The sequence below is a fragment of the Bipolaris sorokiniana genome, assembly GCF_000338995.1.
Source record: "Bipolaris sorokiniana ND90Pr unplaced genomic scaffold COCSAscaffold_3, whole genome shotgun sequence".
Taxonomy (NCBI): domain Eukaryota; kingdom Fungi; phylum Ascomycota; class Dothideomycetes; order Pleosporales; family Pleosporaceae; genus Bipolaris; species Bipolaris sorokiniana.
Genome location: NW_006911897.1, coordinates 1,660,622 through 1,676,769, shown reverse-complemented (window position 1 = coordinate 1,676,769; position 16,148 = coordinate 1,660,622). Strand labels below are relative to the sequence as shown.

At 49.5% G+C, this 16,148-nt stretch overlaps 6 protein-coding genes across 6 annotated transcripts; 2 read left to right on the top strand and 4 right to left on the bottom strand.

Annotated features, from left to right (window-relative positions):
• Positions 1–1,765: 1,765 nt before the first annotated feature.
• Positions 1,766–3,648, top strand: COCSADRAFT_111358 (uncharacterized protein). The gene is made up of 4 exons (XM_007698970.1): positions 1,766–1,977; positions 2,027–2,406; positions 2,458–2,860; positions 2,909–3,648. The coding sequence occupies exons 1-4, from the start codon at positions 1,820–1,822 to the stop codon at positions 3,543–3,545; spliced, it is 1,578 nt and encodes a 525-aa protein (XP_007697160.1). The 5' UTR covers positions 1,766–1,819; the 3' UTR covers positions 3,546–3,648.
• A 176-nt stretch (positions 3,649–3,824) lies between these two features.
• Positions 3,825–5,475, top strand: COCSADRAFT_34314 (glycosyltransferase family 8 protein). Its single transcript, XM_007698400.1, has one exon. The coding sequence runs from the start codon at positions 3,883–3,885 to the stop codon at positions 5,149–5,151; it is 1,269 nt and encodes a 422-aa protein (XP_007696590.1). The 5' UTR covers positions 3,825–3,882; the 3' UTR covers positions 5,152–5,475.
• Positions 5,476–5,606: 131 nt separating this feature from the next.
• On the bottom strand, positions 5,607–6,703 carry COCSADRAFT_81534 (uncharacterized protein; the record flags this gene model as incomplete). The annotated part of the gene is made up of 2 exons (XM_007698969.1): positions 5,607–6,527; positions 6,578–6,703. Coding segments are annotated over 2 exons (1,047 nt in total), but the record flags the coding sequence as incomplete, so codon positions are not given.
• A 1,022-nt stretch (positions 6,704–7,725) lies between these two features.
• Positions 7,726–9,341, bottom strand: COCSADRAFT_290026 (uncharacterized protein). Its single transcript, XM_007698968.1, has one exon. The coding sequence runs from the start codon at positions 9,264–9,266 to the stop codon at positions 7,890–7,892; it is 1,377 nt and encodes a 458-aa protein (XP_007697158.1). The 5' UTR covers positions 9,267–9,341; the 3' UTR covers positions 7,726–7,889.
• An 810-nt stretch (positions 9,342–10,151) lies between these two features.
• COCSADRAFT_57047 (uncharacterized protein) lies at positions 10,152–12,995 on the bottom strand (the record flags this gene model as incomplete). The annotated part of the gene is made up of 1 exon (XM_007698483.1): positions 10,152–12,995. A coding segment is annotated over one exon (2,844 nt), but the record flags the coding sequence as incomplete, so codon positions are not given.
• Positions 12,996–13,899: 904 nt separating this feature from the next.
• On the bottom strand, positions 13,900–14,814 carry COCSADRAFT_136561 (uncharacterized protein). The gene is made up of 2 exons (XM_007698967.1): positions 14,609–14,814; positions 13,900–14,552 (listed from the first exon to the last, which is right to left on the bottom strand). Exons 1-2 carry the CDS (start codon positions 14,712–14,714, stop codon positions 14,152–14,154), a joined length of 507 nt encoding a protein of 168 aa, XP_007697157.1. The 5' UTR covers positions 14,715–14,814; the 3' UTR covers positions 13,900–14,151.
• Between the last annotated feature and the right edge of the window lie 1,334 nt (positions 14,815–16,148).

Genomic DNA, 16,148 nt, shown 5'->3' with positions numbered 1-16,148 from the left:
CAGTACTGGTTGCTCTTGTATGCAACACAGCCTGCAGCGCCCTTAGCGAGACATCCACTGTGGACTGCGTAGCAGCACGAGCCTGGAACTGCCACCTGGCGCGCTACTGCGGTTGAGAGGACAACCAGAGTGGCGAGGAAAGTAAGCTTTGCTATTGTAGATAAGATTGGATGTTCGTTCTTGATTTCGAGTGATGGCGTGTCGGTTTTCGTGTCTGGAACGGCGTGACGGTCGTGAATAGTTGGATTTAGTGAGGAGGTGGAACTGTGCTGGCTGTTGATTGGAAGTGCAGGTGCGTACACTTATACTATAAATGTTCTATTCACATGATAGCGGGCTAGGTAAGCCTTTTGGGATATTTGTTGGCATCCAGGCACAAGCATTCAAGACGGATACGAGCTGGAAAAGAAGGTCAATGTTCGTAAACAAGAAAATCACGACTTTGGTGGGAAGCAGGATGAGAGTAACTAACGTGCTACATGAATAAAGTGGGAGTTGATCCACTTAGCAGTTACTCGAGGTTATTCCTTAAGCCTATGTCGAGATTCTTGTGAACTAGGAGTAAACTGGATTAAGTAAATTTGAAGCCAGCAACTATGGCTCCACTATAGATACCATCAACTGTATAAAAAATAATACCCATCAGCCTAGTGACTTGTGATGTTGTCTTGCTAATAGCAGACGACTTCAACGCTCAAACCAAGGAGCAGGTATAAGGATCAGTGTAAGGAGCTATGAGGAGTAACAAGCTAGCTAAGTCATAGGCTAGTTGATAGCCTGTATTAGCAAAGGAAGGTGCAGCGCTAAGAAGAGTTGCGCCGAAAGCGGAGATTAGCATGAGACAAAACTTTTGAAAGGCAACCCCATATCTTGGTAGTGTTTCGGTGTTTTGTTTCATACAAGGTCTGGCCAGAGGACTCTCTCCCATTAATCACCTAATAAGCATCAGTAGCTCGACATGCACGGAGTCGTGTCGGTCAGATTCTTTCTTAAGGAAATGTCAATGCTTAAGTGAAGTGTCGGTGTGGTCACAATTCGTATTCGAATACGTGATATATCGTAGCGGACCCAATGAAAGTAAAGTAGCTCGTTGCGATCTGCTATAATCATGTTCTGCAACCCCACAACACTTTGCAAGATAGAGAAGCCAAATTTCCTTCCTCTGCAAGATCCTCTCGCAACACGTTGAAGATGCTATTTGCTCTGGCGGGCCTTTTAAGCAGGAAGAGGAGTTGAAGGAGAAGATATACAAACAAGTATGAGGCGATAAAGGTGGATGAGAGAAGACATGTGTTGATATTGCTGGTGGGTTCAGCCTTCAAGGAGTCGAAATCTTTGCCACTATTGTTTAAAGGGTATTGAGAGTAGTAGGATTTAAGAAGGCCCGGCTAATATAAAACCTTAAGTTCATATATCAAACGTGTAGTGCTTGTCTTAAGTAGGTGATTGAAGACAGGGACTAGACGTCAGAGAACTAAAGGAATATTATCTAGACAGACGAGACGTTCGTAGTTATTGACTACTAGCTTAGGGGCTGTATGGTTTAGAGGATGTAAAGTGTTTTGTAAACAAGCACAAAATACACCAGTCAGAGTAAATTGAGACGAATTCTTAGAGAGTTTCCCAATGCTCAGATAGGACTTCATACTCTATACACGTGACTGTAGCTTCACTAGCCCGAGAGGTACCCGATGGATGGCCGAGAGTTTGCCTTCCGAGTAGGCCTCGGCCCAGAGTATCGTGACACGGCCTTCCCCACACGCGACGCCCGATCCACCCGCAAACACACGGGCGGCGTCGCCCTTGGTCAACTCACATCATGATACAGAGCACGCGTCGCTGGTTCAGGCGCAATCGCACAAACTTTGCCATCGGTGCCGGAGTGCTCGGAGCTGGTTATCTGGCAGGGCAGTATGTCCTGGGCAAGCTCGGAGAGGCGAGACAGCGCATGAGCGATGATCGCATCGCAAAGGAGAAGTGCGCCATCACGTCGTGACATCGAGAGGAGCTGCTAACCATACTACAGCCTGCGCCGTCGCTTTGAGCAGAACCAGGAAGACTGCACTTTTACCGTCCTCGCCATCCTTCCTACTGCGACGGAGAACATACTCGAGGCCATTCCCGTCGAGCAAGTCTTGGAAGAGCTGCAAAAGCAAAAAGCAGAGCGATTGGCAAGAAGCGTTGGCCCCAGTGAGATTGCGAGCTCAGCACCACCAAGCGTCGCAGACACTGCCGACGATGACGCCAAAAGCTCCAGCCTACAGACGGATAGCTTCATCCACGCCAGCCAGATCGCTACAGGAGACCATGACGCCGCCGGTCCGGCTGAGGGCGGATTCGAGGCTAGCGCCGAGAAGAAGCCCAAAAAGACAAAGGCGCAGCTGTGGAATGAGATGAAGATTAGTTGTACGTGCCTTTCTCGCGACACGGATATGATGCATATGCTAATCTGACCAGCCATAACCCGAGCCTTTACCCTTCTCTACACCCTCTGCCTACTCACCCTTCTTACGCGAATCCAATTGAACCTTCTTGGCCGTCGCAACTACCTTGCCTCGGTTGTTTCTCTTGCTGCACCACAGCCAACCGCTGAGGGCTCGCACATCAACCTCGAGAACCACGACGACGACAATTTTGAACAGGCCTACGGCAACGACTTTGAGACAAACCGGAGGTACCTTAGTTTGAGCTGGTGGCTACTCCACAAGGGATGCTTGGATCTGATTGAAAAAGTGAGGACTGCAGTCCAGGAAGTCTTTGGTCTCCTCAACCCGAGGGAAGAGATCACCTTGGAGAAGCTGTCGGAGCTTACTCTGGAGGTCCGCAAGAGAGTCGAAGGTGCGACTGAGGAAGAGCGAAGGTATGCTGCCCGATTTTCCCATTCAAAACTTCAACTAACAATCAATAGGACATGCAAATGGCTTGCCTTTCTCCTCCCACCCCAAGACCAGGAGGACTACGTTCTGCGCGAATCAGGCATGACTTCATCCTCCGAATCCATCTCACCTACCACGGCTACTTCTCTTCGCCGCCTTATTGATGAGACTTCTGATTTGATCGACTCACCTGCCTTCACCCATGTGCTCACTCAACTTCTTGACGCTGCCTTTTCTCATCTCGTTGACGACAAAATTTCTCTCCTCTCATACAAGATCCCGCCCATTTCCGACAATCACGCTCGCGTAACAGAGATTGTCGGCGGCGACGTAAAGGCCAAGGTTGCCAACAGTCTTGCCGTCTTCTGTCGACAAGCACACAGCATTGGCAGCGGGGCAAACAACGAGTATTTGGCCGCTATCGAATCTGTAGGTGGCTTGGAGGCATTTGCAGCCGTGGTGTACTCGAGCAATTTTGAGTACGAGAGCCCGGAGGCAGTGACTTCTTACCAGCCTCCTGCGGCAGAAGAGCAACTGCCCAAGGCGACTCCCGCCAATGATGCAGCTGTCCAGAACAATGTGGCCAATGGTAGTAGTGAGAGGGCAGATGATCCTTTTGAGAGCGCCTGGGGCAAGGCGCTTGCCAAAGAAGACGGGCAGCAGTATTAATTAGGCGTGTACGATACAGAACCCGGTCATAGCCAACGTGAGATTTTCAAGATACCCGTAGTTTGAAACTATATCACCACATGTTTGCGTTCTTCTCTATGCCCACACGCATCTACCCATCTATCTATTTCCGACCAGTGCATTGCCTGTACCACCATGTTCCGAACACACACGTCGTTGGTTCCGGCTCTCGGAACATGAGTCGTGACGTCAGCGCATGTGTGGTGGGACAAGCGAACTGTAGTGGTATGTACCTCGATCTCTGTTCACTTTTCTACTATCCAATTGCAGGTCGCTCAAAGGCTCTTCGGTGTAACTCAAACTACTGCTTTTTAAAATGGCGGACAAATCTAGACACGGTAGTCCACCTTCCAAAAATGCCTATGCAACCCTCCTCACACGGCCATCCTACCTTGCGGGTGCCATTCTTCTCGCCTACACACTTCACAAGCATTCGCCATCCACGCCCCTGATTATATGCTACACCCCAGATACCCTTCCAGAATCATCAGTCACTGCCTTTGCCGCCGAAGCCAAACACTCTAACATAATCCTCCAACCCGTCGAGCACCTCCGCCTCCCTGAAGATGGCACCGCCCACGGCATGGTCGCCGAGCGCTTCATCGACACATGGACCAAGCTCCGCGTCTTCGACCTATGGGAGATGCCCCAAAAATGGGAGCGCCTCTGCTGGCTCGACGCCGACATGATGATCTTCTCCGACCCCTCCCCCTTGGTCTTCAACGCGCAAAACGACGAGTACCTAACTGGGGGAGATGGAATTAGGACAATGGCCGTACACACCTGCGTGTGCAATCTCGACCACGATGTCTGGGCGCCCGCAGAATGGACCAAGGAGAACTGCGCCATGACGCCCCTTTCCTCACCCGATCAACTAGCTGAGGTTAAATCTGAACCCTACACCCTCAGCAACTTCAACTCTGGCACTTTTCTGTACCGCCCGTCCAAGCAGCTTGCAGACTTTGTGAAGCAGAAATTTGAAGAGCTAGGCAATGCCCGGCTCCGCGCTATGAAGTTTCCAGACCAAGATTTCCTAAACGAAGCGTTTGACAGGCGCTGGTCTCCACTTTCGTGGCGCACGAATGCGCTCAAGACGTGGCGGTATTGGCATAGAAATATCTGGACCGACGACTCGTATGTTGCTGTCTTACACTATATTGTGGATAAGCCGTGGGCTGCGCGCAACAATCCGGATGGTAGCGCGGGGTATCTGGGCAAAGATGGGGAGACACATAAGTGGTGGTGGGATGAGTTTGAGGTTTGGCGCAGAGAAAGAGAGGAGCAGGGGGAGAAGGAGTTGTTGGGAGTTGTGGAGAAGTATGTTGCGAGTAAGGATGGGGCGGTGAATGAAGAGATGAAGGCAATTGGGGGTGGGGCCCAGGATTTTGCGAAGAAGTGGGATAAGAAGGAGAAGGAAGATGAGAAGGAGAATGAGGGTCGTGGAGGTAAAGAGGGTGGTGGGCTGAAGTTGTCGGATGATGCGCAGAAAAAGGCAGATGACTATGGGCAAGGGTCTCATGGTCCTATACTTAGGAAACCGATGTTGGGGGAGAGGGGACATGGACCTGTTGTTCATGGATGTTAATGTAGAGTGAGGTGTATGACTTGACTTTTTTTAAACCTCTGTTCGCTATACAGCGTATCAGATCAAGTATCTCAGAAAAGACACAGCAGGCCATACCCCAACCTGCCAGAATCGGGTATCAAAAAAATTGACTTTGCAGTCAAAGTAAAAGGATTCGGGTGAGCATTTACGTCAGCGAGACCTTGCTCTCGAACCCTGGAAAAATGGTTTGGTAATACTACCAAAAATATGTACACATGTCAACGAGTATATGCCCATTGGGCACACCGTAGAGTGAGGTGTATATATGTTATGTAATCCTTGAATAGTAGAACTGAGCTCGCAGCCTGTCCTCTCATTCCCTCCAGAGTCGTGTCCCGTTGATCATGCAGTTAGAAATACCCGTTCAACCAATCGCATATACCCACTTTTGTGATCCCCTGACCCCCCTCTCAACTTTCTCTCTAGCAATCCACCTACAAAAGAGCAATTAGATCAGCTTCCTCATGCTTCTTCTCGCCCGTCTTCATGGCAACTTCAACTTCCATCATCCCAACCCTAGTCCCCATACTAAACAAATTCCCCTCCGCCGTCGGATCCAGCAACTCCTGCACCTCAGTACTAGCCCCCTTACGCAGAGAACTCAGCGCAGCCTGCGCCTGGAAACAAGTTCGATACCCCTCCAGATACGCTCGTTTCTTCTCTTCCCTGTCAGCTTCTTTGCGTCCTTCCTCTTTACCTGCGTCAAAGCCGCGTTGGAAGCGGATCTCAGCTAGAACTTCTGATTCAGCGCTGGAAACGTGGCTAGCGGCGAATTCGGCCTCGAGGGATTGACGAAGGAGGGTCTTGTACTGTTGCTCGCGTTTGGCCTGGGCGGCAGCGCGGAGGGTGAGGGTTTGGCGCTCGATAGCCATACGGGACTCGAGGGCTGCAATGTGGGACTTTTTATCGAGCTGCATTTTCTCGTGAAGGTGGATGTAGTGGGCGGCGGACAGGGTGGAGTTGCCGGTCTGGTCGAGCTTGGTCATGAGGTGCTTCTGACCGGCGGCAAGGAAGACTTCTTGTTGGGAGATTTTCTTCTCGCGGATGTCGAGGGAGCGTTGGTGAGCGGCTGCACGGGATTGGAGGGCGAGGGCTTCGGTTTGCTCGTGGAGGAGTGTGGTGAGCATAGTAGAGAAGGCGGCTTCGAGGTGCTCGTGCTGGGCGTCTTGGATGGTCCTGTGCAGATTGGCGTTCTTGGTGCGCTCCTGCTCGAGCTCTTGTTTGGCTTTGAGGAGCTGCGCGTTGAGTCGGACCATTTGCTCTGATGGGATGTTGTCGCTGTGAGAGCTGTGGTGGGTGTTGTTGTAGCGTAGGTTATCACGGAAACGAGGGACGTTGTTTGATGGCAGTATCTGCTAGATTCAGTAAATCATGGGCTAAGTGAAAGGTGAAGATAATAACTTACTCTGGAACTCAGGGTCTCAGCACAGCGAGCGAATGAGGACGGAACGTCAGGACGCATATGCGGTGGTACGCTGTAGCCTGACTTGGACGTCCCTGCCGGTTCATGAGTGGCTCTTGATTGCGTTTGATGAAAAATGACCTCTTTTTTGGTGATGGCAACTTCTTCCCTGATTTCATATTCCAGGTCAAGCGATGGTTGTGGCACCGTTCTGGGTGATTCGGACTCTGCAGTAGCGCTTGTCACTGCCGTACCTTTGACTCGATGGCTCTGCTCCTTGTTCTTACCATGCCCTGTGTTTTCAGTTCCATCAAAGGCCTTCTCAGAGCATTGTTCTGCGCTGGAATTGGTCGCAGTAGTCTCGACCTCTGCCAGTGACTTGGGCGAAGTGAATTGTGATGCCAGAACCCGGGCGTCGACATCGCCCAAGTCCGCCTTGTCAGATCCGTCAATGTCATTCCTATCACTACTCACTTCGACTTCTTGAAAGGCTTGAGAGGGAGGGGAGCTCTCCAAATCTGGAGTGTGTTCATCGCTGGGGAGCCTACCATAGATGTGTTTTCCGTGGCTGCAGAAGCAGCGATCCCATCGTACGCGTCGACGCTGGAGTCAGTGGTTTCATTAGAAGCAGTCATCTTGAGGACGTAGGAAAGAAGGTTCTGTTGTCGGCAGTGTGAGGAGAAAGTTGTCGGAGGAAGTTTTGGAAGTTTATATAGAGACCGGCAGCCACTAGTAAGTTAAGGTGAATACGGAAGAGTAAAGGCAAAACCAAATGACCTTGAATAAAGTGTGGGATTTGCAAGTGATGGGCAGTCCTGGGATAGAAGAGTGCCTAAGGTAAAAGAAAGCGAGCTGAAATATAGATACAAGACGCATTCACCGCGAGTAAGCAAAAGAAAGTGAGAGTGTCGAAATTGAATGTGAATACTTATCGAGGCGCAAGAGCACGGGTGAAAGCCGCAATTAGACTTGTATCCTATCGCGCAAGTGAGAGTAGTGCATATACGTTGGAGAATAGAGGTAAGACTGTGGTAAAGTTAACGTATGTTGGACTTAGGCATGTGATCCGAATAACTCGCAAATATTCAGCAGCGTTATGTAACCAAAGATATTGGCTTAGGTATACCTTTCAAAGTAGCTTAACTTTCTTTCGGCAGGAAGACAGCATTTTATGGTAGGTGTAATTGCTATCTGTTAAGCATGCCGCCACCTAGCAATTATATAATGTAAAGCCAGGCCGACCGCTACATAGTTTTGCATGCAGCATGCCATCCACATGTAATGCGAATCGCGTCTTATTGCCAATCATCAAAACTCAGTGCTCAGTGATGACTTCAAAACACACTCCAGCTTGCTCAAAAGCATACATAAGCTGTCCTTGTCCATAGATTTCGCTGCTTCCTACAACAGTGATTTCCGACAAGTTTGGTAAGGACGCCTTGCAGGCCTCAAGTAAATCCCATAGATCTTTCTGATCACCTAACATCTCCGGAAATCCATCCTCCCCATCGATAAGTTCGACGAACAAGTTCAACCGCTTGAGACTCAATGGCAACATTTCAGCAACTTTGGATGGAGTCATTGGCCAATGTTCGCTGGGGCTATTCTCAAGTCCAACCAAAAAGTGCATTCGAGATATTGTCAGTGTATGCAAATTCTCGAACTGCCCCAGCGACGCAATGCGCCCAGGATCTTCTATGCTAACCCCAGTATCATGTCGGACTTTACGAAAATCTAAGAAAAGTGTTTCTAATGTGTGGGAATGCTTCAGTAAACCCGGCCTGAAGTCAGCTATTGTTTGTTCAAGGCAGTCGAGGTAGTTCCATGAGCAAACGATGTGTCGGAGCCCTTCGCACGCTGATAAAATCATTCCCATTGATCGAAAGTCTATAAGGCATTCGGTCATTTCGAGGCGTTGCAGGTTTCTGAACTGGCCAAAATTGACTTTTGGCCTAATGGATGCTTTCACCATAGCCCCGGTAGCTCGAATATCAGAAAGCGACGGCACCGATGCCATTGCGGAACAAATACTGTCAAAAAACGATTCTCTGACTTCCTGATCTTCTTCTTCTTCTTCGAAATCAGTCTGGATACATAAGGTCTTTAGCCGACCAAGACCGTGGCCGGCAAGTAATGTGAAGCGAGAGGTCACTGTGTACTTCTCATTTATGACATGTTTCCAAAAGGAGACTTTGCTAGTCTCCGTGCTGGTCACATTGATGTGCTGCAAGTTCGGGGCAGAATTGATGACGCCAGCTAGTAAAGAAAAGTATTCCTTTATCATGTATAAGTCGCTAGGATCGTCCAGGTTTGCAAAAATATTCCTGCCTTCTCTGTCCGTATTTCGGTTTTCTACATACTGGAGATGACTAGCGTATGTGGAATCTTTCCTTGGTGCTGTTATTTCATGGTGGAAGCGTCTAAGAGACCCGATGCCGAACCATGTCGAGGATCCCGTAAATGCGGCATAGAGAGCAGGAATAGCAAGGCGATTTAGATGGCGAGAGGTGAGGCAAAGGTTGGACAGTGATATCTGACGTAGGCGATTTTCCCGTTGGCGTGCGATCTCCTTCTCTCTCTCGTCAAAAGTTGTCGAATACGTTTCAAAGGAGCGAATGGTGCTGAAGTGGAGCAGAATCCCCAAGAGAAGCTCATCCGGGAGGCCTGCAAGTGATGCGTTTTTGGGTGCCATGATCGGAAATTCTTGTTTAGGACAGGATGTCGTATGTGTTTCCGGTGGCTGGTGTCGAGTTAGTTGTGGTGTGGGTCACGGTTGAAGACTGCATAGGTGACTAACGTTGATCCAAGCGTGCCGGGACGCATGCTGTAGTACGTAATGGGACACATTTCCTTCCGGACCCTCAGGTTGCCCGCAGCGCACTCATATGCAGACAAGCGTAATGCGCATCTACTTTGTAGCTCTCGTTTTCCTAGCCTGCTAGTCTCTGACGCCGAAAAGAGCGTTGTTAACTGTGCTGTCGCTCGTTCTGTTGATGCTGTCCCCAACTCTTATTCCCGATATGTAGTAGGCGGCTGTTCTTCTAGACATGCAATCATCGCGAGTTACGGGTAGCTTTACTTTGTAGTTATTTCTAATATAACTAGGTCTATTGTAGCTTTGCAAAAGATTGCTCTGTGAAGTAGATCGAAGCTCTTCACAAAACATCTAAAGTAAGTAGAACTCACTGCTGCATTACTAATTATATCCTTTTGGAAGTTATATAGTAACTACAACTTATGTTACTTGTGGCGTCGTGCTTTAAGAGCTACACTACATACAAAGGCAATAGCATCAGTTCTTGTTACTAGACTCCGCTCGCCAGATGTTTAGTGTGTTAAGCGACGACTGTGTACCATGGTGTTGCTCGCCCAGAACCTGTTGGCGGGACTGGAAGCATCTTTCCATCATCGTAAGAGCCTCCCCTCGACGATCTTGTGAATGCAGCGTATGAGCAAGATTGTGCATACAAGTCAGCGTGTCTGGATGCTCGTCGCCAAGTACTCTCTTGCTCGTCTGCATCACTTGCACCTCTAGCTCTTCGGCCTTAGCCCAGTGCCCTTGGTTCGAGTACATCGACGCCAGGTTGGCCATGCTGGTCAGCGTGGAAGGATGCTCGTCACCAAGTACTCTCTTGCTCGTCTGCATCACTTGTACCTCTAGCTCTTCGGCCTTGCCCCAGTGCCCTTGGTTCGAGTACGTCAACGCCAGGTTAGCCATACTAGTCAGCGTATCTGGATGCTCATCGCCAAGCACTCTCTTGCTCGTCTGTATCACTTGCACCTCCAGCTCTTCAGCCTCGCCCCATCGCCCTTGATTGCTATACGTCGACGCTAGGTTGTGTATACTATTTAGCGTTTCTGGATGCTCGTCGCCAAGCACTCTCTTGCTCGTCTGCATCACTTGCACCTCTAGCTCTTCAGCCTCACTCAACCGCCCCTGCTTCCTATACGTCGACGCTAGGCTGGCCATACTAGTCAACGTTTCTGGATGCTCGTCGCCAAGCACTCTCTTGCTCCTCTGCATCACTTGCACCTCTAACTCTTCGGCCTCACTCCACCGCCCTTGCTTCCTATACGTCGACGCTAAGTAAGCCATGCTGGTCAGCGTTTCTGGATGCTCATCACCAAGCACTCTCTTGCTTGTCTGCATTACTTGCACCTCTAACTCTTCGGCCTCACTCCACCGCCCTTGCTTTCTATACGTCGACGCCAGATTGGCCATACTGGTTAGCGTGTCTGGGTGCTCGTCGCCAAGTACTTTCCTTTGAGTCTGTGTTACTTGCACCTGTAGCTCTTCGGCCTCACACCATCGTCCTTGGTTTATGTATACTGACGCTAGATTAGCCGTGCTGGCTAGCGTGATCCGATGCTCGTCACCAAATATCCTCTTGTATGCCTGCATCACTTGCTCCCCTAGCTCTTCAGCTTCCTGGTACTTGCCATCATTGTACAGGCTCGCGGCACATTTTTGTTTAAGAACTAGTGTTACCCCATCGATGTTTTCTGCCTGACTATGCGACAGGATGTGTTGCACGTGTGGTAGCAAGCGCCTGCATTTGCTTCTGTTACTGTGATCGAAGTTTGGAAACTCCTGAACCAGCTTTGTGATGGCACGTTGGGTCCAATTTTGGAACTGACCCTGAGCCTGTAGCCTAGTACGTAGAGCTTCATGTACTAATTGATGGACTTCTAGTGCTGACTCGGCAGGTCGCCTCGTGATAAGCGCATACTTATTGAGTATCTTAATAGCATCTTCCCGGGCCCGCAGCGATGGTGTCTCCAGAAGGTCGAGCAAGATGTCTTTTCGATCTAGACATGCAGCAAGGGAAAGATAGTCTATAGCCATCGAGTTTCTATAGCGAAGTTGGCTAATAGATAGAAATAATGTGGTAGTAACTGGGCTGCTTAGACTTGAGTGGTGCGATCTATGCTTGGGCAACTTGTCGATATACTCTTGAACGATGCTTTTGTGCTTATCTAGCTGTGATGCGTACTCCTGCACTGTCATGTCACTAGCGTTCATGCATGCAGCCGCCTGCACAACTGCTATAGGCAGGTATAACAGCTCTCTAAGTAAGAGGGCTGATTGTTGTTGCTCAGTAGGTAAGAGTGGTCTCAACAAACTGTTTTGAAGCATTCTTAACGCCGTGTCTGGCGTTAGCTCATGTAGCGCTATGACATTTTGCAGAGCAAGCGTCTTAGCTATTTCAGTGCTTGTTGTTGTGAAGATTACAGAACATCGTGTGGACTGTGGTAGGTAGTTAGCTGAGCCTGTCGAATCTACCGTTGACGAGCTGCTAGATAGTAGAGTGATGTCATCTACATTGTCGAAGACTAGCAAACACTGCCGCTCACTCAGCTCTGCTACACAGTGCTTTATGACCTGCTTCATATCTGCTAGATCACTATTCCATCTAGGGATACTGAGCTTCTGCGCAACGCTTGCATACGACTGGTAGAGGCTGTCTTTATGGCTCGCATCTATCCAGAACACCGCGCAATCTGTGTTGTGCCGCCTTGCTCTGTGTGCAACCTCGAGCGCAAGCTGTGACTTGCCCATTCCGCCAGGCCCAACGATCGCTAGGGTGGTAGTGCTTTGCTTGTTGCTGAAGAGCTTCGCCTCTAGCTCCGCGAGCTGTGGTTCGCGGCCCATAAAAGACTTGTTACGCGAGAACGGAATAATGGACGGTGCGCTGTCAACTCCCTGTATCTCAGCCTGCAGTCTTTCTAATGCGCTCTCCTGTCCTTCACCATACGTTGCAGGCATAGAGACGCTAAGAAGTCCAAGTAGGCAGTATACTATATCCTCTTCCTCAGTCGTCACGCGATTTTTAGCCCATTGCATGCGCTCAGATGTGCTAAACTGGTCGAGGGGACAGTTGCGCAGCGCTGCAAGCGGAATACTAGTAATAGTGTGGAGTAGTTGATCGAGCGATGTTTTATCGCCTATGCGCAGTCCTTCGCGCGAAAAGAACTCCACTGATGCTGGTGCAATCAGCTCTTGCAGTGTCCACCCCCGAGTGAACCACGCACTTGCATAGAACGACGCCTCCCAGTCGCCACGCTGCACTGGCTCTGTTGATACCAACACATCTGACAGAAAGACGTAGCATCGCGTCGCATTTTTGTACCACTCAAACATGGAGTTAATAGCCCTTGAGCGCTCGTTGTTGTTCCATCTGTTGATGCAGCATGTGTCGATCCAAAAGTACTGCAGCTCGTCCTGTGCCGCCTGTCTGGCGCAAAACATAAGCTTCTTATAGCTTTCTTCTTTCTCTCTATATGTCTCGCTCGTTATATCTTCGATGAGGATCTCCGAGTCGCTCCATCTGTGCGATAGGATAGCGTAGGGTGGAATGCGTTTGCCGTGAAAGTCTGTTAGGACGAGCTTGCTCAACGCGTTAAAATGAAGGAGTCGCATGACGTATATAGCTTAACTTAGTTGACGAAAGAGAAGAGTAAGTGGGTTTGTTAAGTTAGGTGTATAATAATGAGACCATAACGAGGCAGAGCAGGCTTATATAGGCTTCGATAAAGGCAGCCTTAGGAGGCAGTGCATCTGGCCAGGCTATGGGCGCTAAATACGTGGATTACTTATGACTGTTCTGCTTCACAATCTACACTTGAACAGTATTTGCCTTATCTATACATCTTAGAAAACGTACACGCATAAGTAAAGCGTAAGTAGGCAAAAGTTGTTGTAGCTCGCCGCAACACTCCTGTCAGCGGAACAGCTTCTGACACGACTTAAGTCGTGACAATGCAGAACCAATATCGTATCGCATGCGCTTTAGACATGATATAACATATATTAGAGGAGAAGTGAAATGCGCTGCTAAAGAGCAGTGCTAGATTAAGCCTACCACTCCTTAACAGTAAACGTGTGTGCACGACTGGGGAAGTGCTGCCGGAAACAAGAGCTGCATAGGGCACAATGCTCAAAGCCGCAGTGCTCAGCCACAGCGCGCAGCAAGGGCAGACATCTCAGCACGCTCCTGTAGCTGAAAGCTCGCTTAAGACGTACGGCCGGGCAGCTGCGTTATGACGATTCTACTGTCCGCGTGGAGAAATTGGCGGACCACATACTCAATGCCTTAAATCAACTTTCTAAGTCGGTAGTTAGTCTTTATCTTCGCCTTCTTAGCTCACTATCTAACCCGCCGAGCTCTTGGCGACTGTATGTAGCCGCAAACGAGCAGGGGGGGTTCTTAGAGACGGTTGGTTAACAGCACTAATAAAAAGAGCAACAGCATAGTTGGCAACGCGTTCTCTGATGTCGGATGGGAATGTAGTAGGACGAGTGCTAGAGAATAGATGCACACTGAACCGGCTAATTTACATATATTGTGTGAGCGTGCCGGGCGTTTGGATGAAAAAGTGACCCGTTACACCAGGCGTCCCGGCACGCGAGGCTTGACATTAATCATGAAGCTAGTCGGTAAAAGGGAAGATGAATAGAATTAACGCCGGTATCGCCGAGACAGATGCGAAAAAGAATCTACAAGAGAACAAGGAGACTATTTTACATTCATCTGGGTATATCGTACTGGCTCACCATGAGCTATCGGGGAACAGCATCAGACTATCCGCTTTGTCTTCCCCGTCTCCACGTCGTATATCCAGCCACTGAAGCGAATGTTTTCCTCTACTGCTTTGATGCGTAGCCATTGTACATCCTTCTTGACCTGGATCTCCAGGTTGTGGAAGGGCTGAAAGTCCATGTGCTCCACTTCTCTTGCCGCTACTTCTCCCCTCTTCTTCGAAATGATGGCTTTCGCAGTGGGGTTGTCGAATGTGAGCATGCCGCATCCGGTATGCTTGACAATCATCACCTCCCTTGTGCCGAGCAATTGTTGTGAGATGATGATTGATCGGAAGGCGTCGCGTACAGATGCGCCTGCGTTGCGGATGACATGGGCGGCTCCGAGTGGTATTCCGAATGCCCTTGTTGGGTCTATTCGTGCATCCATGCAGGTAACTGTCGGTCTGGGGTCAGCAATTACTCGCAACAGCTGGACATGCACAAGAACTCACCGATGGTGTATCTCTGGCTAGGCGGGAGGGCTAGATGGCCCTGGTTGAAGGTGGCAGCGTAAGCATCGCTTCCGTGCTCCATATTTCTCTCTCCGTGGGATGGCATTGTTGTAGTAATGGGAGGGATATCAGTTATGACTAGTTTTGACCTAACCTGATGCCTAAGTCTGGGTCTTTATATACTCATATACAATCGGGTCAGCAAGACGGTAGCCGTTGGTGCTCAACGAACATGGCGGCATTGTGAGGGGGGATTGCGCCAAGGCGGTAATGTGATACATTGGGGGTGAATACGCGCACAACGTGCGACAGAGTCTACGGCAACTATGCGTCTCTGACAGGAGAATAAGCATAACCAGACTGACAGTTGAAGGTGCCCTAGTTTCATCTGGCCAGGGGCCTTAGGCAGATCGCGGTCGCAACGCCTCGAAAGCAGGGCCGTGCTTCTAGCGCGTGGCACCCATGCCAATCCTCCCGTTCCTCCATCCTGCCATAAAGCACTCGAGGCATCACCGTGTCGCAAGAATATATGCAATTTCCGGACCGACCCGACCCAACATCTTGCCAGTGCGCCCCAGCTGCACTGTGCCTGAAGAGGGGCATCTTGGTGTCTCGCTCTTTTGACACATCGACAGCCGCACAATGGGCCCGGCTGAGAAAGCCACACTGTGTCTTATCAGCCAACTCTCGTATCACATCGGGAAATCAAGCACGCCCCCATAACTGATTACTACAAGACCGAAGCCAGACGTTAGAAAGAAGACATATGCGTTCTTCTTGATATACGCGCATTGGTCCTCGCCTACTGGATGCCCAATATTAACGCGACACCGGCGTTTTGTCAATGCATTGTTTTCTCCCAGACACCTTCACTACCGGCAAATCTAGTACTATTCGCTCTTGTCGGAAGACCAGTGCTATCTCGACATATCCCTTACACCCAGCTCTGGATGCGCCACCCATTTCCCCCAAGTTTACTTACACGTGCCAACGAGAATTTTCTAACAAATCAATAGAACTATACATGGCCGTATACCCGATCATCTGTCACATGTTGATTGGTCGATTGATCGATTGATCTAATAGATTGATTGCTTTGCGAGTCCTTCTTTAACATCCCAAGTACCCATTTCATCTCCGCGGAATCATTGGCCACCTCCTAATTGCGGCTTTTCAATCAATAACTGTCGCTCAAAGCTCGATTCCGGTTACAAAATTTTCCTTGTTATGCGAACATAGTAGTTACGGCAAATGATATCAGAATGGATGCACTATCACCGCCCGATGAGCGTATCGGCGAAGGTACATCTAGGCACGTTCCAAGGCCTTTTTCGGTCCCCAAGAATTTGGAGAGTCGTTGAGGTAACATGGATTCACCTCATACGTCTCCTGCCCTTGGAGAAATATCGGAGCTCGTGATTAGCATCGAGTTTCTAGTATATTGGGTTCCTTATTTGCATTGAGAAACTCAATCAAAACCCTGACGATAATACCACGGACGCGATGCACCGGGTCGACACGAGCAAAGAGGTTAGGATGT